A 24,642-nucleotide genomic window follows, 5' to 3' on the forward strand; every position below is an offset into this window, starting at 1 on the left:
ATGCCAGTACCACAATACCACACATATCAGTACCACTGAAAATATTGTCCCCAAAAGCTTTTCCTCTAGGAGTAATTTTCGTTCTGTAAAAAATGTGTGACGTGTTTATTGTTGCATTTGTTGAGGCTCGATTACCTGTTGAGTCTTGGGGCCGCATACGTCATCCAAAAAAGGCACAAATCATGACCGACAGCACAGCGGACCAATCACGTTGACGTTAGTGACAGGTGTCGATCAGCTACTGACCATTAGGAGGAAGTAAGGGGCGGGACAAAGAAACTGACGTTACGTCTGAGCCTCGGTAATGGCAAGTGACAGAGGGTGAGGAAGACGAGGCGAAACTTTTTCAGCTACTAGTTGCTATTGGTTGTTTATATGCTTGACAACAACGGTAGTCACTTTCTTCTACTTTGACTGTAAGTCAGCGTTATTGTCGGTTGAGTGATAATTGACCGTCTTCCGTGTGAGGCTAACTAACATTAAAGTCGTGAACGGTGGTCTGTCGGTCACGAAGTAGCTGAATTACACAGAAGTTTGTTCGACTTCGAGTTAGTTAAATACGTAGAGACGCCGAAGAAAAGAAGCTATGACCAACAGAGAAGACGAATATGACTATCTTTTTAAAGGTGAGTAGCTGTTATCTTCTGGCTAGCTAGTTAGCTAAACTTCGACACCAAGCCTTCACCTGTGAGCAGCTGTCATTTGATGCCGAGTTGTTAGATGTGTTGTTGACCTCCTAACAACAAGGTGTAAGACGACATTAGACCTAGAGACAAAGGCACCTGCTGTTAGCTGTAACTTGGACATAAGACATAGCTAGATTACGACATCGTGTTTCAGCCGTTTACCCATATTATTATAACATACAGGTAGCTTATAAATACTTGTATGTATTAAGCAGCATCTGCAGTAGAGTCATAATTTTGCAGGCCGATGACGCAATCATGTTAGGATGCGGAGTTGGTCAACAAGGGGGTCATAATCTGTGGCAGGGCAAGAAATCAAAACAGCCCTCATCCAGACGTACTCAGAGAAAAAAATGGAGTTTGGTCCAGTAGTTTTGTACCTGTACTTCATGGTGTACTTGTAGTTTGAGTATACATACAGGTCATGGCACTTGTCAGTAACAGCTATGACCTGCTTCAATTCTTATACAACCTTAACTCTAACATACATTATTAGCATAATTTATAGATATCCACAGTCTTGCCTGTTGACAAGTTAATTTTAACATTCTCCATAATATGCAGAAGCACTATCCCACAATGTGTCATCCGGTATAAAAGAAACTGTAACTGTATACTGTTGGGGGGGTTAGCTATCTGGTACAAACAGTAGTTCCTAGTTGTACCTTGTCATAAGAAAAGGGGAAATGAAGTGTTCATGGTCTGTTCAAATATAGAACACCAAACAAGCATTTGTGGTCAAACTGGAAATATGTGTGTGTGTGTGTGTGTGTGTGTGTGTGTGTGTGTGTGTGTGTGTGTGTGTGTCTCCACGGAGAAGCTCTGTCCTTTAGCATAGAGAAGATGAGCTTTACTTACTCACTTGCTCACTAATAAAATGCCTATAGGCCCCTATCTGAATATCTGAATCACGTGCAGCAGCACAAGGGCACCGATAAGGTATCGGCTCTCTTTTAGGCTTTTGGTTAAACCAGGAAAGAGCTAACATGGTTGTGGCTTTCCTTTGTTACTACAACCTCTTTTTGTTCCTCGCTGTTAGATGGCATGAGTCAAGTTGTATGAGCTGTTAGTGAGTCACATACACCTTTTCTCTACTGAAGGAAGTCGTCCTGCTGAAGCTTTCCTTGTACTCCTCATGTTCATTTTAGACATTTCCTACTAACAGCTTCACTTCTTGTCTTCCTTACAAAGCATCTCTATTTGGATTAAAAGCCTGTTTCACCCAACAGAGTAAAATATGTGTATATATATATATATATATATATATATATATATATATATATATATAATACATTAGCACTAATAAGAAAATAATTATCCTACTTTAATAGAAGGTATCTATTTTTAATTGCCACCCTTAGCCAGAATTATACACTGCTTTAATTTCACATAAATGGAAGTGATGTAATTGAACATGTAATGGTGACATTTTATTCCATTTACAGCAATTCAGGATATATCATTTTATCAATTAATCTGACTTAACAGATGGACAGACTCAGATTCTCAGTTATTATTTTGTTCCATTCTTCAGTTGTACTTTTAGACAGTCACAGACTAGGCTACATCACTGGGTGCAGTGCTTCTTTCTTTCTTTTTTAGATGAAGAATGCAAACCGTACAATAGTTTAGGGAATGGGTGTGTAATGCAACCATGATATTACCCGTCTGATGGCAGAGGATCTGATAATGGTTGCATAATGTTTTTTGTCCTCCGCCCAAGATCTTTTGTCTTTGACGAAATGGAGTATGACAATGTTACCTTTTTAGGTATGAAGGAGAGCCACACTGTTGGTATGTGTAGACCCATAGTTTCCCCATATTTGAATTATTTCAAACTCTAAATAAGCCAGCCCTTAATGTGAACAGGTTTTTACTTGTGTCTGTTACACCATAGTACCACGGACCATCTTACAGGGTTTTCCTTTAGAATGAGCAGTATTGCTTAAATCCAAGTGTAGACACAGTGGTCCGTTTGTTAATGCAATTTCAACATTCCACAACAAGTTCCTATTTCATAATAGCAGGGTGGTGTGTGCTGGTGGTGAGTTGGTATGGATGGTTCCTTTTGACACACTGACTCACCTGACAATTGTGGAAGTATTTTTCTGACAAACACACACCCTAATAATGTCTGTCTGTTTTATCATCTTGATTACACTCTAAGCATTACAAGAATAGCTCACTGCTACATGTACTTATTTCACCCCATGTCAGTAACAACTCTCACTTAAATATAAAGCAAAGCAAGGCCTTTTCCCTAGTGTCGTCATTGATAGGGATGTTAGCAGATCTCATGGGTTTTTATGCTTTGTTTGGGAAGTGTAAAATGGTGGCCATACTAAAGCAATTTGAAGGAAGTGCTTGGCATTTGCACAAACCTCAGCAGAGTTTGAGCTGAGATAAGAGTGAGTGCTCAGTTTTAGCAGTTGATATCTAAATGTTTTTTTTTTTTTAGATTATATAGGCTACAGGCTTTAAAACAGCAGGACAGCTTTACTTGGGCTATGCATCATGGGCATCGTGTGGTATAATCTATGTCTCAGGTCTCTTAAAATCTGCAGCGAATCATTGGTTTCACCTGTTCTCAGTCTGCGGGTATTTCCTAAAAAGAGCAGGTGGTTGTAATATTGTGTATGCTCAGTGGGAGTCCCCTGAGTTTCTGCTCAACCTCAGTTGGGAGCAACACGCATGCGTCATTGATGAGGCAGGCTATCTAATAAAAACAAATTTAATTAAAAAAAAGTTAATTCATCTTGTTCACTGTAACTTCTCTGTGGTTTAATGAACTGTTACACCAAAGGTCTGCCATGAATGTTCCTTTACAGCTGCAGCCATAAAGTATGCTCTGCTGCTCAAACACAGATATGTGTAGTCTATTCTCCATATGAGGTAGTTTTGTACCAATCAGTCAAAAGAATTAAAGTAGAAAGAAGGTAGAGTGTACAATACACAGCGTGAACGATGAGGACTGACCTTTCTTTATTTATCTGAAATCCTCTTCTTTTTTTTTTTCCTCCCTGTAGTGGTGCTGATCGGAGATTCAGGTGTGGGGAAGAGTAACCTACTGTCTCGCTTCACCCGAAATGAGTTCAACCTGGAGAGCAAGAGCACCATCGGGGTGGAGTTTGCTACGCGCAGCATCCAGGTAGAAGGCAAGACCATCAAGGCTCAGATCTGGGACACAGCGGGACAGGAGCGATACCGAGCTATCACTTCTGCGTGAGTACTGTACATCTTTGAAGGCTTCGTGGAAGCACCGTAACACTGACTCGCTTCTACACATAGGCACATATACCCACTTCCCACAAGTACACACTCACTTGATTACAATATTGGGGTCTTTTAATCAATTATGTCCAGCATACATGCAGACACACACAGTTCCACATGCACTGGTTAAAAAAACATTCACACATGTATAGTATGTTGTTGATATGGATGCATAGGAACTTCAAAGTGCCTCTTTTGCTTCCTCATGCACGTGCATTGTGCCATTTTTTTGTCAAAACTGTTATTCACAGTCACAGGAAGTTAGGGTGCATTAGGAATGGCTGGGGTTGTAAACCTCCAACCAAGAGTCATCCTTTGTCCATGAATTTAGTTTAGTGTTATCATTCCTAAAGTAGTTAGAAAGAGATATTCTGAAGTGATTAACACTACAAATTGCTCAATGAGGTAACCTCCCCTGAGGCATTGGCATGTATTGTATCAAGCCCCCACAGGCACTGAGGAAGCAGACAAGCAAGAGCAGCCAGTCTTTAATTTAAAAAAAAAAAAAGTCAGTCAATGTTCACTTGTGTTTTGAGTTTTGTCTGCAGTTCTTTTGGCTTTACCGTTTCATGTCTCGTGTTTCTTAGCTTCAAAGCTGGCCGAGCCCATGTGACACACCTGCAAAGAATCCTGAAATCAACAGGCTTTGACAAGAAAAGGTTGTCTACTCCAATTGATATCATGTTCAACTCCTCTTTGTCCAGGTACTACCGTGGAGCAGTTGGAGCTCTCTTGGTTTATGACATTGCCAAGCACCTGACGTATGAAAATGCTGAGCGCTGGCTGAAGGAGCTGCAGGACCACGCAGACAGCAACATAGTTATCATGCTAGTGGGCAACAAAAGTGATCTACGCCACCTAAGAGCGGTGCCAACAGAGGAGGCCAAGGCCCTTGCAGGTAGTGTGTGTGTGTGTGTGTGTGTGGCGTGAGCGTGTCAGCTGCGTGGCGTGTCCGTTTTTATTTTGGCTCCCATGTTAACAGGTTAGAGCTTGCACACTGCCTGCGTGACACGCATTCTCAGGCGCGGCTCAAGCTAGAATAGGAAAATATGTTTATATGTCATTTTGACACAAATACATATTAATAAATGACATGTTGATGTTTGAAAGTCTCTAGGTTTTGACATAAATGCAGATATAAATGTAATTTAAAAAAATAATAATAAATAATTATCGATTTTCAAATATTGCACCTGTCAATACAGAACGAGACATTCTGTAGCCTATTTTGCCGTCAATACTGCCGACGTTGTCTTTGCTGTAATCAAATCAGTATACAGTATATTTATGTTTAACATGAGGTATACTACTGCTTGAGTGCAGTAAATCAATGGGAAACATACATGTGTACAGACAAGGCTAGCAGCAGCAGCGCCGCGTCAGACACGTTTCTGGTGTGCAAAGACATAGAAAAATCCACGCAGCTGACACGCAACAGAAACGCCACGCTCACGCCACGCAGCCAGTGTGTGGCCGGCATAAGAGAATAGCAGGGTGTGTGTGTGTGTGTGTGTGTGTGTGTGTGTGTGTGTGTGTGTTATAGCGAGTGAGAAAGTGACGGTAATTAGCTTCGGAGCGAGTACCAACTCTGAAGGCATGGTGGTGCTTTCTGACCACGGTTGGAAAGCTGTAGCAGGAAAGGTTAACCCTCTCCTTGATGTTGTTTCTGGAGAAGGAGAACCTGGAAATGTGAAGCTTCCAAGCCACGGCCAAGTGGACCAATCACAGTTGTTGTGGTCTGCGTCGCCACAACGTGTAGTTATATATCTTTTGAGGGGTGCACGTCAGGCTACGACGTGGAGTCCGGCGTGAGGTCCGTATCGCCACGTACCTACTTAACGTACCCACGCTGTCGATTTAACGCAGCAGCATGAATTGGCCTTCGAAAAGGACTATATGTAAATTAAACGGACTTTATGTAAATTAAATAAACCTCCATTTATCTTGGTCCTCTGAGAATTGCAAGGCTTTGTTTCAGAGCAGGTTTATTTTTTACAGTCAGCCTTGCAATATAATGTCATCATTTTGACACTCGCACTATTATTTTCGAGCGTTTTTACTCTTGACCTTGAGTTTATTGGCTTGTGTCAGATTCAGTGTTGCACCTGCTTTGACTGGTAAATGACTCTTGGTAGGACTGCCTGTTAAGAACGTGTGTCCTGTTGACCCATTTTATTCGTAAAGAAATTGGTTTTCGATGTGCTAAATAAATAACGTTTGTACCTGCCAGTGCATTCTGTTTTTCTGTACCACAAACCTAATTTATGATGCCTCATTTACATAGAGACCATGTGGTGGACACGTCCATGCAAGGTGTATTGTAATGCCGCGAATGATGAGTTCTCCTGATGATGTCTTACTTGCTCCACTGTGTGGATCCCACCTCACCTGTGATACTAATAATTTTATACTAAATAATATTTTTGGTCATAATCTTCTTTTATATACTCAAATTGGATTGTACAGATTCCAAAGAAAGATCAAATCTGGAAAGTTACAGTGATATATAATTGGTACTGAAAGACGTTGTCAATTGATAGATCTATTGATTTCATTTTTTTAATGGCTATTATCATTTAGGGCTGAAATGAACAATTATTTTTATTATCAATGAATCTGTTGATTCTTGATTTAATCGCTTGATTAAAAGTATCAGAACACCTACAGCACCAGCAGTCTAAAACTCAAACCTCAATTTACTAGAAAGGTAAGATAAGGAAAGGCAGCAAATTCTCACATTTAAGAAGCTTAAAAATCGGCAATTAATATTCTCTTGATGGATTTATCAATTCATCGACCAGTCGTTGCAGCTTTCTTATCATTTACTAAGTAAAAGTGTAACACGCCAAATACTTACTGGTTACGTCTTCACAAATGGGAAATGTCTCTCAGTTCCATGTCCAACATTTTTGGGTGTTTTTGGTTGTTAGTCAGATCAAGTAAGCATAAAAACATTTTTGACTTTTTGATAGGAATTTGTCCTTTACTGTTTGTTGTAGGCCTTTTTTAATGGAATATATTTTGACATTTCACACAAGAAAAAGCACAGGTGGAAATGATAAAAATTAATGATTGCTGAATTCCATTTCCAGTCCTGGCTCACTGTCCTGACATACTGGGACACATGAATGGAACAAAATCAGTGTTAATAGTGACATCTGAGCGTGCTCTACTATGACAAGTTAAAATGTCTGCTGTGAAAAAGGACTATTTTATAGAGTTAAAATTGAGTTAGTCTATATATGTATTACAGTAGTATAACCTTTTTCTTTATGGAATGTGTATAGCCCAGCAAAGTTTTATTTATTTTTTTATCAGAATGTAAACCATTCTAGTCTTCTTTCTAACATTATTGCATTTCATCAGATTCTAAATATACTTTACAGAGCAGACCAGTCAGCTGTCACACAAGCTATTAGATTTTCTATAATTACAAAGCAGTTCACACAGTGAGCAATCAAACACGAAGCAGTTGAAATGAATGGGGAGAACCCTGGAGTGAGCGCATTATGCAGAAGAAGAAATCAATCCCTGAATCAGTGCAGTGTTAATGCAATGTACAATGCACCTCAGCTCAATGTAGTTATGAAAGCTTCAAAACATTGCAGGCCTTTAACATATTGTTGCATTATGCGCATTTGTGTTTTACAGAGAAGCATGGCTTGTCTTTCCTGGAGACATCAGCGTTAGACTCCTCTAATGTGGAGCTGGCTTTCCAGACTATTCTCACAGGTGAGTTTCACATTGTTTATTTCTTTCCTTTTTTGTTTGTTTTAATCAAGTTATAGTATAAAAGTGCATTTCATCCTGATGGGCACTGATGTCTGAAGCTCCTAAGCCATCTAATGATAATGCTGTGTATGTAAACTGTATATTGATTTGTCTGAAAATGTTACATTTCCACCTTGACTGTGACCCCATCATCTGCCACTAGATGGCAGCAAAGTCGAACATATCAGTTCTCCATTCCCATAGCTGATGTGCAGTCTTTGGCAAGAACACCACCTTGATCTTTTCTAAGGTCAAAAATATGAGTAATTGGCACAATGAAAGGCCACTCAGCCAATCAGTCCTAGTGAGAGCCACTTTTAAGATGGCCAAACCACTAATGGTCTTTGTTCATGGTCACAAATCCACTTTGATCCACTGTACCAGATGTATCTGTTCAAGAAAGAAAGGAAAAAAATTCTGATACTGGTTCACAGATATGTTTTCTCAAGTAAATGTCTATGAGCAGTGTGCCCTGGAGGCATATAGCCACACCAACAAGTGCATTTGATGTTGGAGATTTGGTAACATGGAGAAAAAAAGCAATTGTTGTGACTGAGTCATCCCCTGGAGTGACTAAAGGGGCAATCCAACAGTGAGTGGTGCTTCCACTTCAATTGCTCCAATTGCTCCAGGGGCTATCGGTCTGCAAGTATGCGCCACTTACTGTTTATATTCTGCTTCTACTCCATGTTCAATTCCCAGACGCAGCAGCTTGAGCCGTTTGAGACATTCTGCCCACACCACAGCTTTATCAGTCATTTCAAATTCATAAAAACTTCAAACCAGCAAGCCTCATTGAGCTAACGTAGCTAATTAGCTAATTAAGGGAGGAGAACAGAGGAAGTATGCAGTGCATTAGCCGGCCAGTAAAAGCTGAACTTTAAACCTTGTGGAGCAGAGAAGATGTCACATGTATAGATATCAGCAGCAGACAGATTTTAGTTCCGAGAGGGTCATCCTGGTGAATTATATATGTGCAGCAGTTGGTGCTGTGTAGGGTTTGTAGTAATGAGTCATAGTTTCACCACCTGACGTGTCACTTCACAGTCAACCAGGAGTCTTGTTTTGCTTTAAACCTACTTGCTTCATAAGCAGTTTTTAATTCAGGGCTGTTTTTTTACACATCTGGCTGTAGTTTAGAGTTAAAGTGGCAGTATACAACAGGAAATCAGAGGGGTATTTGCATTAGACCTGCTTTGCTCTCTCTCAGGTTGATCAGCTGACCACCGCAATAGCATCTTCTAAGCCATGTTAGTGACAGATCAACTGTAGTTAAAAAAAATAAAAAAAACACACCTAAGTTCACCTGTGTGTTTGAACAGTTCTTGTCTGCCGAATATGTAACTTCATTGTATTTTCTTACCAGCATGAGCATGCAGGGTCACAGATGCAAGTCCCACAATGTATAATATTTATTTATTTGCAAGTTCAATTTAAACTGCATTGCATACTATAGCAATGGGGAATGCCTGAAATGAGACTTGGTACTGCCACATGACATAATGATGCAAGTTTAGGATGGAAAGAATCCTTAACTGCTGCCAGGAGTCTGGATAGAACAATTGTTGTTCAGTTTTGACATGCCGTTTGTCCTTATCACAATATGTCCCACTGTTGACTGGATTTTATAGGCATCTACACATAACTCATTCCCTTTCACCCTTCTCTCCATCACAGCCATCTACAACATCGTATCACAGAGGCAGATGTCAGGGCGAAGCGACTCGGACTTCTCACCAGCCTCCAACGTAGTGCCCATCACGGTTGAGCCCACCCAAAACTCAGCCACTAAGGGTGTCTGCTGCCAGAGCAACTGAGACCTTACCACTAACCTCCTCCTTCACCTCCAGGCATTTTGGAGAAACAGCCAGATAGACAAACAGAGACAGGCAGATGGACAGGTAGAGATAACCATTTCACACAAGGACACTTGTACAGGGGTTTATTTGTCTGGTTAAGAAAACTTAATACAGATGAAGAGGGAGACCAGTGAACAAGGGATCGTAAAGAAGGGGGGGGGTCACGATCAGAACTGATTTACAATCTAATGAAAAATGTAACACATTATGAGGTCCCTTTTGTATCTCATCACCATTTCTGTCTTTGAAAGCTGTCCTCTATTTTGAAAGCTCTATTTTACAAGCCAGTAAATGCTTTTTCTCAGTTTTCCACCACCAGGATATTGGGCAATAAAAATCCACATCCAAAAGACTGAACTGCAACCCCTCTGTGGCCACCGTCATTCCCATTTTCCCTAAATGTATAATATTCAGAAAATAACCTCCCTTACTATATTTATTGAACACTAGATTAAGGTCTTGCTTGGCCAAAGGGTTTGCGATTAAACACTATTTGGATTAGATTTTCCACACGCATCGCTTTGCAGCAAAGGTAGCTCTTGCCCAAAATCATATATCTACTGTATGTGAAGAAGCTAGTAAGGGCAACTACCCGTCACTAATGGAGGAACAAAGGCTTCAAGTCATGTTTCCTAAACGCACATGCTGGAATTTGGTCGAAGTTGGTTGGTTCAAGTTGTGTTCCACCGGGCCACACAGAGCAATAACATCGCTCCCTACCAGTGACATGTAATTTCTTTTTGATTGCTTTTGATCTTTGTTTGGAAGGCTTTCCTGCTCTGAGCACACTTTGTACTCTACAGATGAGTCATGCTCTTGCAGCTATCCCATCCCATTTAGAGTTAACGCTTTGCAAAGCTTGCATTACTAGTTAATGGTTTAACTGCATCACAAGTCAGTTGGATGGCAGTATTGGCTCTTTTGATGACCGTTTCACCCCTGCCCTGAACCTTTGGGTGAAGTGGGAGAGATTAGGGAATTGGTTTAAATGCATGGGCAACCTTGTGCTGCGGCTGCTGCTTCTGCTTGCTGGGATAGATAGATGGATAATGTTTCAGGGGATGAGGTAGTGAGGGCACTCAGCCCTGCCCTGCTCCTGTGGTCTCTGATGCACCCGAGATGGCTTGTTTTACTGTAAGTGAAATCCTCCACTGCCTGCTACCTACTCCTCTCTCTCTCTCTCTCTCTCTACACTGTATGTAACTGGAACAGGACTCTGCCTTCTGGGATCTCCCTGAGGTCTGCCCTCGCTCTCACTTGTCTGTATTTCCTGTGGAGGGGGCGGCGGTTGTATTCAGGAGCCAGGATTGGGTTTGTTAGGATCTAATAGTTTAATAGATGAGGAAAAGGTGAAAGGATGGTAGTGTTAGGAGGGGCTTAATTATTTCCAAAGGTTATGCCCACAAATGGTGTTTATCTTGGTTAATGTTTCCACATCAACACTGACTTCTGTTGACTTCACAGGTCTTAAACTGGGTGGTGTAGGTTAGGGCTTTTTAAACATTTATTCTAATATATGTATATTTGGACTGCATATGTATAAATAAATATCATTTGTTATAGCCTGCCTCTTATGTCTCTTTTAAGATGTTTTTAAGCACTAAAGGCTGCAAGTAGCTGGCTTTTTCATTAATGAATCTGGGAAAGGGCAGGATTAAATTATTTATTCTGAATGTAATTTAATAATGATAGTTCCTCTGATCACTGGGATTAAAATATGAATAGGCATTGTCATCAAAGGATCAATTTAGCCATATTTGTATGGCTAAATTGATCCTTTTAAACAAAAAATGCAATTGGTTTCAATTGGAGATCATTTCATTTTTGTTTTATTAGAAACATTTACAATACATCTTGAATCTTGGAAAAATAACAAAGAACCAGAACTAACATGGCGCAGATACAATAATAATAATAAAAATGTCTCCAAAAAATGTATTTCACAAAAAAAAAAACATGTGCTATAACAAATAAACCTGCAATATCACATGCCTCGTAAGGGCATGGCATACTGTAACAGAGTTCAAAGACTTTTTTTTTTTTTCCTTATTTTTTAAATTTTTTTTTCATCCATCAAAGTTGACGGTCAGCCACTGAGGGCCACATTGGCAACCCTCTTTCACTGTTCACAGAGAAACCAGAAACTAACGCCAGCTGATGCTGGCCCAAAAGCTAATGCACTACAACCACTATTAGACCGGTATGAAACACCTCTACTGTGCTGGAAAAAATTGGAAACGCTACCAAAGACAAACTGTCAGACTGTAGTGGCCTCTTTGGAAAAGGTTGCGAGTTTCACCAGCGAGCGCCACTTCAGTCCCCATCCTTTACGTGCAGCAGAAAATGTGCCATTGTAGTGTTTTTGTCAAGTTTTTCTTATCTGTATCAACTCGTACACAAACTAGGAACTTCAAGTTAATTCATATGAGGTGCAAACAGTCTTTCATCATTTCAACAGGTAACTGAGAATACAAAATCCAACTTTAATGTGGGGACTGAAATGGTCGCTTTGCCTGGCTCCAAACTCATGTCAACTTTTTCAGTTTCCAAAGAGACTCCCAACTATGAAAATCTACAGAGGAGAAACAAGTGCACTGATGTTAAAGGATAACACAGGGCCTGCACCATTTCTCCTGTCTAAGTGACCATACAACATACATGCAAGCTAGTACGGTAATGAACCTGTTGTGTGTATATGTGTGCATCAAGTTACATAGATCTACTACACGGTGCGCTGTTCTCTCCCAGGTGCCTTCGCTCGATTTGCACATTTCGCCTAATTAACACATTAGGGAAAGTCTCTCATAAAAGGCTTCCTCTAAGCTGATTAGGCTCTGTCACTATTGATCACAAACTGTCCCGAGTAGTAGATGTAGAAAATGTGTGAATGAAAGTGTGTACAAGTTATGTGTGGCCCCATTGGCGAGAGGGTCACAGCTGCCTCATTCATTCCAAGCATTGCAGTCGTAACATGTTTTATACGTTTGATAAGTAAAAGCGAGTTTAGATTACAGAGGAAATGAGTTATGCGTTTCAGTCAGTAACATGGGGTTAGTTGAAGTGTGGGGGGGGGCGGGGGGGGGGGGAGGGGTTACAGCAAGCAGCACTGCACAAAGAATGCTGATGCAGGAAAAATATATAATTGAGGCACAAAATTGATGCTCTGTGACTAAAATATCTCCAAATTCTAAAAAATATTATATTATTTTCTGTAATTATTCCATTGTGAATGCACGGATGTTAAAGTAGTGCATGTGTGAAGTTAAAATTTCAGCTATGGAGAACTCTCGTTCCATGTACATCATTTAGCATGAAGTACATGGGAAGGTGAGTGTCCATAACTTTCATAAATAAAACTTCTAAACTTCTTTTCTCATTTTACTTAGTAGAAACTGACCTCCCTGTGTTTAGAAATATATTAACTTCTTGTCATTTTAATTAAAAAACAAAATGTCTTGAGGTTACTCATAAATATGTTGCTTCATTTTTTTTTTTTTTACTTTTCATAAATAACATCCAGATACTGACTTTTTTTTTTCCTCTGCTTTCTATGAAATAATAACCCATGTTAGCAAAATAGATTTGAGAAACTGTAATATTTTTTTTAATTCATTTTAAGTTACTTTCTATAAATGTATGTGGAAGAACTCAAATATAGTCTACGTTGAAAACCGCAAATTCTCTCCATAAAACAAACAAAAACTTAAAGCTCACTTGTAAATTGACAAAACAATAAGCATAAGGAGTGCATTGAGTTGAGTGTTTTTTTTTTGTTTGTTTTTTTTCCGTTTTTCTTTTTTTTTTTTAAACATTCAAATGCATTACTTGCTCAATGTGTGATTTAGACAGGTTGGTGCAATTGCTTAAGTGCATCCATTGAAAATAAGGATTTCCTATCACTCCTTAAAAGGGATTCTACATAAATGCATAAAGACCTTTTCATATCAAGAGAAGAAAAAACATCAACAGTTTCTACCATTACTATAATAGTAAGCTTAATACAATATCGTAAATAATACTAACAAGAACTTAATGAATCAAATGTCACTGAGTCACTCCACCCCTTTGTTGCTCCACTGAATTAAAACCTTTTTCATATTGGGTGTGCTGGACAAATGAAACTTACACCTTAGCATATTCTTAAGAATCATAATTAAACTTAATGTATCAATTAGTTAAACTACACAGTAAATATATGATTTTAAACCGATGTTCACTTAAAGGTCTTAAAGCTTTTTATACACTTCAGGTATCAGGCTGATGAATTCTTTATGAGATCTTAACTTTTTTTCCTGATACATCTTACTATATTTTACTAACATGCAGTTAAACTTAAGGATACAGTTAATGGCTCTCTAAACGATATTAACTAAAACCACAGTGCTATTTTGTTTGCTATCACACTGCCACCTTGTTAACATCTAATCCCTCACGGTTTACTCTGAGGGTCTTAAAAATTAGGAATTCAGCTTGAATTTTCACTGGCTTGTCATTGTCATTACAGTCAGTATACGTGGGCAGTCCTTTTTTTTTTTATTTTTTTTTTAGCTCAAATCAACCAGATCAGGCAAGTTTTTCAGAACGATTAAGCCATTCACTAGACTGTTTTTCTCCCATTGACCTAACCGTGACAATAGGAAAACTACTCAAAGGACTGTGTAAGTGCCAGGATGTGCTTTAAGCTGATCTCTTTGGGGAGAAGTAAGTCTGTTACCGGCGCCTCTGTAGTATTAAACTAATCTTACAACACTGAAACATGATATGCCTTCATTTCACAGATATCGATTGAGTGGCCTCTAAGACTTTTGGGTAAACAGAGTAATTCTAGCTATGAGATTATTTCTTAATAATCCTGATTCGATAAACTCTTTAACCAAGTTGATTTTGATGCTAAAATAAGTTAACTCAAGTGATAAGTCCTCTTCATGTGTTTTGTTCTTTGGCTATGTCTGACCTTTTTCTTTCAAAAACAATACAGATGAAAGAAAAAAAGTAGATGCAAAACAAATATAAAATAGAGTCATGAAACATATTATGTAAACAGAAATCATCTTAAGATATGCTAGAAGTAACACCTCTGCCCTTGTGTGCAACTTAAGGACTAATGAGGGTAAAGAATCAACATGAGTGACTGGTACAGCACATCACATCATGTCTGTCTTACCCTCTTCTTCTCACTGCTGTGTTTCTGACCAAAGCCTTTGAGACATCAGTCTGCCATAAGCAAAATCACCAGCTCCTGCTTTTTAACAAACAGGACAGACCTCGGTGCTTATGCTCTGCTCTTGTTGTTTGTTTACACTTGACAGATCACTTTTACAGCGCGATAAGATTTCCTCTAAGTCACAGAAATTGCAGTTTTATCATTTCAGGAGAAGGAATCCTTAACCCACCCTGGGACCTGATTGATATTAAACGTAAAAAAAAATAATAATTAAGCAATCAAAATGACTTAAGACCCTGATGAACACAACAAGAACAATTACTTATCCTGAAACTGTTACTAATTAATTATATCTCTGTTTCTACACTGGCATGAATCCATAATGAATTTTAAGCAGATATGAGACAGAAATGCAATGGTATCATCCTAATAATCAAGGTCAATTTCTGAATAGAATATTATTTAAAGAACTGACTAAGCAGGCTCCTCTGTTTATTGTCCCAGTATAGTCCTATTATTGCTTTTCATCCTAATATACATAGAAACTGATTTATTCATTAGGGGTTATTACACATACTATTCATTCCAGTTTTTATTTGAGATTTGATTTATACATCAGCGGCATCATAAAGGATATTCATTATTACAGTTTATAATAGTGTCTGGTTAATTTATTATCTATATATTTGGATGAAATACTAAGTTAATCAGTTTAAATAATTTTTCTTAAATGTATGGATCTATCTAATATACTATTATAGTCAAAACGGATGATGGGACGCATATATAAAAGATTTACTCTCCCTAAAACTCAGAGACATTTTGAATTCCATATGCTAAAACATTGACAATGACACCCTTAGCTTGTAAAAAATAATCAAAACCTCACTTCAAGCAGGCCTTTGGATGTTCATAACTGATACACTTAATGTATTTACATAGATGCTCAGAGTGCTTTCCATAAAGTACAATACTTATTAACTTATACAGCGTCTAAACAGGGAGAATCTCCAATAAGCCCTCTCTTCATTAAGCCGGTGCAAAACCCAACCAAGTCATTAGCACTGACTAAATGGATGAGAGGTCTCCCACATGACCACTAGTACTACTGTAGTATTAAGAATAACAAGAACCACCATAATACAAAAAAATGATAGGGAATCCTTATGTGCATGTCTTTCAAATTCTATGAAATGTACTTCACCATCAGTGGTCGGTTTGGTATTAATCAAATGCGCATGTTTTGTAATAAGGTGCTTTACTCTATAATTTAATTGTTTTAAGAGCCTAATTTCCTGAATCCCTCTTATCCCCACCCAAGCAGTTTGATTCACATTCTTTTCTCCAAAAATAAGAACTTTAAAAGTTGTTTAAGTGGGCGGTTCTATCAAAAGGCCAAAGTTGCTACCTTGTATGCCAAAGTAATGGCAATATTTGAATAAAAAATATATAGGCAGAAAACAAAATAACAAAAATACAAAAGTTCAAAGAACAGTGTCATACTGCCTTGAATTTGATGTTGAAAGCTTAGGCCAAACCACTGTGCAATTTCTCCATCCATAAAATCATAACTATTCTTTATTTCTACATTTGATAGATTTCAGGATACGTTCTGCAAGTACGGTGCTCTCCCTGCAGTCCACACATAATGCGAGTGGTCTGCTTTATATCTTTGTTTTTTGAAACCAGTGGCTTTTGTGTCCTGGAAGACACAATCTGTAATGGTTGATGCATTTTTTTTTGAGACAGAAGCCGAGTTGAAAAGTTCTCCAATACAACACAAGAAAGGTTTCCTGTCATCAGCACTGGCCCACATGAGACAACTCAGAACTTGCTGCAGGACTTGAATGATCAATACAATTTCTAGATCTGCACGGTTTAATTTTTTTTTGGAGCATACTTCTCTCTTTCTCACCCCCACTACCTTCCCTCCTATCACTCAACAGCTTTAATCCCTACCCCCATCCGCTCTCCTCCAGCCCTCAGAAATCCCCAGGCTGGGGCTAAGGCAGACGCAGAGGGTGTGTAATTTGATTCAGCATGAGTGCTGGTTAAATGGGGCGTTTCCTCTGCTTTCCTGTCAATTACAATTGTCTGATTTCATTCTGGAAGCTCAAAGCGAGGGGGGCTGCCATTGGCTGAAGCCCGGGTGTCCATAGTGAAGGGGCAGCTGCAGGATGTGTCCCATACAGTAGCGAGCTGACATGATCTGCACTGGTGCTGTCACACAAACAGGACCCCTATCCAAATTTCAGGGCGGTGCTGTTGGGGAGTGGAGGGGGAGTTAATGCTGCACCCCGTCTGATGAGATCACGCAATCTCTCTTTTGTATGTGACATGTACATTTTCAGAATTTGGAAAAGAATCAATGGCAAATTAACGTTGAAAACAGGTAACTGGGGTGTCTCCTGATAACTGTAGATAATTTATTTTGCTCCTAAGCCTCCCCTCATTTCACAGGCGCTGCCAAATTCAGCTAGTGTCTTTCAAATTCTGTGTGTGTGTGTGTGTGTGTGTTTTGGGACAAAAGAGGCCCCCTCTCCCCAGTAGGGATAGCTCAGAGCAGCAGAAAAGGAGAGGAAAAGGGGGGAGGAAGGGGCAAGAGGGGGCATGAGGGAGTGGAAGGAGGGGGTCCTATTCGCCCAGCTGCATCCCAACCATCCAGCCCCCTCTGTGCTTGTAACAGTGAGGTGGGGAAGTATGGGGCTCGCTGCGGGACCCTGTCGTACCCCTCATACAGCTCCAGAGTCCCCACACGGTCCGCACCTGGACCAACCCATTTGCCTAATTATCAATGAGTAGATCCAGGCCGTGTCCGAGCACTCTGCAGCCCACGCCGCTACCGGGCCCAGACAATACGCCCCAGTCAGAGAGGCCTTCGAAAGCAAACGATCAAAATGTAAGCAAGGGAAGACATAAAAGCCACTCCCAAAGAAAAGAGAGAAAGAAAGGGTGCTAGGCGAGACCTCCAACTTGGGGTCACAGCTACAGTGTGCCATGAAACACCTGCTCCTGTACAGCTTTGCTAATTGCAGGGGAGACAGCTGGCCCCTCGGAGCTCACACATAATGGGAGACGTGGAGTAAGGATTACTGATTTGGGACTCTGTATTTTACAGTGTAAACTTTTAATCGGAGTCCGCTGCTGATTCAGGAAACATTTTACATTTTATTCGGCTTCTGTCCACATACCAATTCTCCTCTTTATTTACACTGTCTACGTTGAAATGCTTGTTGACTGGAGCTCTTGCAGTGTCCTATATCGTTCAGCGACTGTGGCCAAATGACCACACAAGACAATAAAGCATGGTTAAGGTGGCTTTGAAACAAGTCCATTGGGGAGACAGATATCGAGAACTAGCCAACTGGATGAATTCCAAGGCTTTCGGCCTCAAATTAAATCAGTGCTTTAAGCCAACCACATGCTTTTCAAGTGCCACGAGGAGCAAGCATTACTGAATCTTTTCAACAAACTGCAGTGACCAAAGTGTAACCAATGGTTACTGGAAACTGGTTACTGATACTTCTTACAACTTTCATCTATCCCTGTGAATGATGATACCAACAAAATGTAACCAATTAGCATAAATAAATGATGCAATGTCCTATTTGTAGCATCAATCTGGTGTATAAGACTTTAAGGTGTAAAAATGAAATAAGGGGGCTGTCTTTTGTTTTCTTGTAAAGATTACAAGGCTCTGACTCGAACCAATCTATTCACATTTTCATTAAGCTAAAATGAATATCTATTTGGGCCAATTATATCAAACCACAATCACAGTAAAAACTGAAAAAGCAGAATTCACCTTCACATCAGCTCCCAAAATTTCAAGGTATGATTACAAATCCTATTTTAGACCAAGATGATTGTAAGGTGCAATGGAAATTCTGTTTTTTTCCTTCTGATAACAACATGAACTTTCTGGGTCAGTCAGGTGCAGATTAGGTACCTCAACAATCATCTTCTTCCTTCCATATAAACCCACTTCATGGTAAAATAAAAAATTTGAATAATAAAATGTTCACATTACTGTCTACCTCTGCCTACACTGTGATTCATGAATGAAAAACAGCAGCAGTCAAAAAACTGAAAATGCAAGGTACTATACTTCTCTTATAAACAAAACTTTTATAAAATATATATGCATATATATATATAAAAGAAAAACTTAAAAATATTTCTTATACTTTTTAGTAAAGCAAGCAGTGCCTTCTAAAATATCTGCTTGATTGTTTGTAAATTTTCTGAAAAACAAAAATGTGTTTTATAATAATAATAATCATAATAACAGTAAATAATTATTGAACGAACACTGACAAAACTAATGATAAAAACTGATGTGGTTCCTTAAGAGAATATTCGGATGGCCTGTGTGACCTGGGTGTGGCACACTGGGCACTCCGGGTGGTTGAGCTCACAGATTCGGATGGCACACTCCATGCAGAAGAGGTTATGGCCACAGGGCACCAAGGCAGCCGTCACTTTGCTTTCAAAGCAGGTCATGCAGTCCCGCACAGTGGCCGGTGGCGAGTCCGGCACTGGCAGACGGCCTGGGAAACCCTCGCCGGCTGAGGTGGGCTCACTGTGGGCGCGGCGGGCCTGGGCATGAGGTGAGCCGGATACGGGCACAATGCTGGTGACTGAAGAGTTGTTGTTACTTCCACCTCCACAGGACTCGGATAAGCCAGGGGAGAGTCTGGTCAGGGGGAGTGGGAGGCCTCCAAAGCTCTTGGACCGCTGCTGGGCGTAGAAGGCCACCTGTTTGGGGTAGTCGGGATCGCCCCAGCTCTGGGTACCCTCTGATCCAAAATAAGAGCAAGGCTTCTCCCCGGAGCTGGAGAAGTTGCTCTTGTTGTAGATTCCCCCTCCCTCACCTCCTCCTCCCCCTCCAACCATGGCATCTGAGAAGTTCTGGCGGTAGCTGCTGGTGAGAGGCTTGCGCTGGCCCCCCTGCAGCCCCCACACCTGCTGTAGCCGGCTCTCCAGACCACCGCTGCTGCCCACTGGGCTGCTTCCACCATTCGGCCCCAGACAGTCATTCTCATTATTGTGGTCATGCAGGCCTCCTGTTCGGAAGGCGATGTGTGCTTCAATCTCCTCTCGGGCCCGCTCGGCGTTGCTGGGTGACCCTGTGATTTCAAAGACAGGGTCGCGGTCTCGACTGGGAGTGACGATGTAAGTACAGGTTTGCTGCTGGATGCGTTTGATGGTGGAGCCTTTAGGCCCCACTACCAGCCCCACGACACGGTATGGCACTCTCACCTGAATGGTGGTCTGACCTGGCAAAGGTGTGGGCGGGGAGCCGCTAAAGGACACTCCCAGCTTGTTGCGGGATGCCCGGAGCATGGAGAAGTGCTCTGCAGCAGAGATGATTTCACGGCGGGCCAGTGCAACATCCTCCTTCCGGCCAGTGATTAAGAACACAGGCTCCTCTCCTCTAACGGGGGTTTTGATGTAGGTGTTGGTCTTGGCCCGCAGGGCTTTGATCTTGCAACCTGCAAAGTCAACAACATACATTTTAAAATAAGTAAATATGATACATCAGTTAAATTTTGTGACACACTTTGTTATCAACCTGAGCTATCATAAATCCTCTAAATTCTGATTTATTTACCAATTGTGAGCAGTTTAACTTAATATGTTGCAGGTTTCTACTGGCAAATGATACACAGTAATTACCATGATTTATGAGGTTTCCAGCACTTAAGCATTAGTGTACTTATTCAGTGCACTTATTTATTAGCTCTAAATCAGACACACATCCTACTGAGATACATGGATGGTGCAGAGGTATTGGCCAGCATCGACGTGACTGTTTTGGAGGGCTGTAAGAGCTACAGCAGATGCAATCACTTCCTGACCTCTCCTTGAACTTACAATACAATACAGTACAGTCAACTCACACATGCTTTGTTTTGGGTCCATTTATTGCTCTACATCTGCCCTGTTTTTTTTTTTTTAATCAGAGAGCAATATTTTACTCTGTTAAATGCTTTTAAGGCAGAGTCTTGATGTGAGAGAGTGCAGGTTAATGTTATTTCATGACAAAATGCCCAATATTGTAATGAAACAGAACAGGACATACAGTACATTAGTAACTGTTTAGGACAATTTTCAGGTACATTTGAGGGTAAGAGGACCATATTACACTCCATGAAGAATGCATCGAGCATTCCTCGGGTCAATTGTCATTCAGAAATTCAGGCAGCTCCCATATTAAGATATCCACATTTATTGACGGCTCCAACGTACCTAGACTCTTTGGGCATTCAGTGAACAAATCACTATTCAGTGAACAAATCTGAGCACATCTTACCAGACTCCAGGTGCTTCAGATCACACAAATCATTGCATTACCTATCTGAAAATCACAGCAGCGGGTATCAAAAGATTCAAAGACACCTTAAGTGTGAAGACAAATGTCGCTTCTGCTACCAAATAGGCCTACTTTGTTCAGGAACACTTACTTCTCAGGGACCAGAGGTACAGACAGAAGGATAGTTATCCTGTGACGGTTTAGAATTGCTCATACCCAGAATCTTAAAATGCCCTTTGTGGCCATTGCTTGGTATTAGGCCAATAGACCGGTTTGTGCCACGGGGATCAAAAAGCAATTGCCAAATTCCTTTTCTCAAACTACACTGCACCTTTTTATTAGTCCAAATTAATGTCTCAATTAAAGAATTATCTGCAAGCAAAATAGGCAAAGATTAATTCATCGCTACCAGAAATTAAGGCCGCTGGAGGTGCATTTAATTTTGCAACTGTTGAACTGTGTTGCAAGAGGTGCCTGTGATTCAAAACAAAGCCACCCTTGATCCGTGGAGCTCAGGAGGAAGGTACAAGAGCATCCTTGGGAATCAATGCCCGTGACTTTGACAGGCGAAAACAATCATATCCAACCCTTTCTTCATGGCAGGATGCTCTGTTTGCCAGATTCACCAGGCGGGCTGTGATGCACGGTGCCGAGAAGAAGGGGGTGTGTACGTAGCGCCAACAAACGAAGGGCCTGAATCAAAAGCAGCTCATCTCAAATCCCCCCAAATCAGCACTTCTTCTCAGGCCAATGCAAAAGGGCCCTCTCGCTGTACTTGTGCTCACTGGATCCACCCTCCGGCTGTCTTCAGTTACCCCATTAAAATTCAAAACTTACACTTCGGAGTAAAGAACAGGATCCGCAATGGGAGACAAGTCGCACTTAGCAGCACAAACTAAATCCACATTACCACAGCAGAAAAGAAAAAGAAACCATCTCAACTCATCTTAACCATTGTGTCACATTATTCAAACCTGTTTGTTTTCGTTGCAAGATAAATTAGGATTTGCTGATGCTACCTTACCCACCCTGCAGTCTTTGTACTTCTCTCAATCCAACCCCCCCCCCCCAATTTCTCCCTCTCCTGACAGGCAACCATGTGGTATTGAGAGTGTGCAGTGAAGTGGCGCTCGTGAGGAGCCCCTTGTGTTGAGCTCCAAGGCGTGACTCCCATTCAGCTTTTAGATGCTATACTGCCCTTCCGTCCCTGTCTGTTTTGCCCCTTTCACCCATGCATTCATCACAACAGTTAATGGGTGCAGCCTCATAAACACCACCACCAAGCTCAAGATGAAAAATCTACTTCTGGCTTTAAAACCAACTTAGGTTCAAGCTCGACTGTGCATAAATATTGTCACCTGACTACATCTTTACTGCAAATATGTTTTTTTTTTTTCTTTAAAAAAAAAAAAAAAAAGGACTCCCACCTCCTGGTGCAACTTCTCGCTGAGTCACCCTTTAAGGCCATCCCGTGTGCCGAGCAGCAACACTGTCTTAAATGCGCCCCTCCCCTCCCCCCCCCCGACTTTCACACCTTTGTTTGACAGCTGCTGTCATTCAACTTCAGGTCTTTGTTCAATAAATAAAAAAAACTCCAACTGTAGGAAAAACGGGCATAATCTGAACCGTGTCTGGAATTGAACTTTCCAACTCCCCTCATTTGAAGAAAAAAACAAGTGGACCACGCTTGCTCTATTGTGTCACTGGGGCAGTGCGCAACATAAACAACGAGCTGAATAAACCTGGAAAGAGGCAAAACATCGTCCACCGTTGAGACCAAATGTGTATGTTTGGTTATATTCTTAGCCATGAATTCAAAGTGTAAGACATTCCTCTCTTCGCCAGCTGCACGTTGCCTTTTTTGAACAGTCTGGCGCGTCTCAGACGACAAAGGAAGCAAGTGCTCTCCCTGCTCCAGTGTGTGTGTGTGTCTGTGCGCTGACATTGATGGCGTGGATGTAGAATAATTCGCCCAGGGGAAAACGGGGCTCTCTCGTGCCTCTGTGCAAATTCACTCAAAGGCTAAATAAACACCAACAAGCGACCGACTTGTTTCAATGTATGAGTGTAATGATGAGTGCACGAGAACTTGCTAGCTGAAAAAAAGTGGGAGGCTGATGTCTCGGGGGAGTAAAAACACGCGAGCACACACACACCACTCCCTTTTCTTTGTCAAATAGCACCAGGTAACAGTTAGAGAACAAAAAACAAAGCACACGGGAAACCACGGCGGGATAATGCAGCACTGTTAGCGGGATAAAAGCACAAGTTTGGAGGGAAATAATTTGCAAGCCAGCGGTTTACCTTGTCTCCCCACTATTTCGGCCACATGTTCAGAGCTGGGCACTGGGACGCATTCTGTTATGTTGCAGCCTCGTCCTTTCGTCTCACTTGAGGAGCTCTCATACAGGGCGCACAACTTGCTTTTCCCTTGCAGAATCGCCGTGTCTCCGCCACCTCCGACGTTGTTCGTGTGGTTGTGGTGGTTGTTGTTATTGTTACTCCGGTCCTGTACTCCTGTTGTTGGGGCTCCGCCGCCGTCCTCGCCTTCCCCAAGCCCCAGCAGAGACAACTGGCCCAGCGCGACCCTGAGGGCACGGGAGTCGTCTTCCTCCTCGTCGGGCGGCACAAGGAGACCTTCGCCTCCGAAGCCGGAGCCGGCCAGATCCCCGGCGTAGCCCCCATTTTTCTCCATGATCCCTGCTAGAACCAGCAGGCTAGGCATGGCTAACAAAAGAGTGTGTGAGACAAAGACAGGGGAAAGAGACTGGAGAAACAGCACCCGTGCCGCCTCCTCCTCGCCCCCTCCTCCTTCCAAATCCCCCCTTTGCGCTAGTCCCTCCCATAGACCGGCCCCCTCTCTCTCTGTCCGCCAGACTTTCAGTACAGTAGTCTCTCTCCGAGCTCCAGGCAAACGGGACACAAGGCCGTCTGCACGATAGATGGGGCGGGCGATGTGTTGCTCCACCCAGTCTGGTTTACACAGCTCCCCTCCTCACCGAGACAAAACGAGCCGCCCTCCCGTTGTAGCCTACCATTCCGTCTCAGGTTCCCGTGCCCGTGGCATCCCAAATCAGGCTGCCTGCCGTCACCTATAGAAAAGAAGAAAATACCTCATCGTTTACCTCCCGCGCCGCACTCGTGTTAACGCAGACTCGTTCACAGCTCTAGAGCTGCAGTGTAGCCTGAAAACCGCATTTCGGCGAGTTATGTAAGAATAGCCATCCAGGATGTAAACAGTTGCGTATCAAAAGATGCAAGTAGGCTACAGTGCGCACATGGTCGTCTAGTTGTGCTGCTGAAATGATGATGTCAACTTTATCATTAAGATATATATATAAAAAAAAAAAAAAAAAGCAGCAACAACAAAAACAGCGAACAGCTCCTGCATTTTATGAGGGGGATCGTGGACCATCTGATATGATTTTTTGGGTGTAAAGGAGTTTATGACATTTTTTTTCTTTTGGGGGTTCCGCCCACCTCTGTGTAGCCGTGCTTTGCGGCAGGTCACCGCGTTTTTGTCTCCGGCGCCGTTGCGCATGAGGATGTTATGTATAGGGGGGAAAGAGGGTG

At 41.5% G+C, this 24,642-nt stretch overlaps 2 protein-coding genes across 2 annotated transcripts; one reads left to right on the forward strand and one right to left on the reverse strand.

The window, feature by feature from the left end:
- The first annotated feature begins 280 nt into the window (after positions 1–280).
- On the forward strand, positions 281–11,151 carry rab11al (RAB11a, member RAS oncogene family, like). The gene is made up of 5 exons (XM_078252275.1): positions 281–626; positions 3,713–3,908; positions 4,664–4,857; positions 7,611–7,691; positions 9,408–11,151. Exons 1-5 carry the CDS (start codon positions 587–589, stop codon positions 9,545–9,547), a joined length of 651 nt encoding a protein of 216 aa, XP_078108401.1. The 5' UTR covers positions 281–586; the 3' UTR covers positions 9,548–11,151.
- Positions 11,152–14,097: 2,946 nt separating this feature from the next.
- On the reverse strand, positions 14,098–23,892 carry mex3a (mex-3 RNA binding family member A). Its single transcript, XM_078252274.1, has 2 exons — positions 23,374–23,892; positions 14,098–20,248 (listed from the first exon to the last, which is right to left on the reverse strand). Exons 1-2 carry the CDS (start codon positions 23,792–23,794, stop codon positions 19,101–19,103), a joined length of 1,569 nt encoding a protein of 522 aa, XP_078108400.1. The 5' UTR covers positions 23,795–23,892; the 3' UTR covers positions 14,098–19,100.
- Between the last annotated feature and the right edge of the window lie 750 nt (positions 23,893–24,642).

Source organism: Sander vitreus, chromosome 6 (assembly GCF_031162955.1).
Source record: "Sander vitreus isolate 19-12246 chromosome 6, sanVit1, whole genome shotgun sequence".
NCBI classification, from domain to species: domain Eukaryota; kingdom Metazoa; phylum Chordata; class Actinopteri; order Perciformes; family Percidae; genus Sander; species Sander vitreus.

Coding starts and splice junctions, on each gene's coding strand:
- mex3a (XM_078252274.1), bottom strand. CDS start 23,794: ATGCCTAGCCTGCTGGTTCTAGCAGGGATCATGGAGAAAAATGGGGGC. Junction 20,249..23,373: donor CGAAATAGTGGGGAGACAAG/GTAAACCGCTGG, acceptor TTGACTTTGCAG/GTTGCAAGATCAAAGCCCTG.
- rab11al (XM_078252275.1), top strand. CDS start 587: ATGACCAACAGAGAAGACGAATATGACTATCTTTTTAAAG. Junction 627..3,712: donor ATATGACTATCTTTTTAAAG/GTGAGTAGCTGT, acceptor TCCTCCCTGTAG/TGGTGCTGATCGGAGATTCA. Junction 3,909..4,663: donor TACCGAGCTATCACTTCTGC/GTGAGTACTGTA, acceptor CTCTTTGTCCAG/GTACTACCGTGGAGCAGTTG.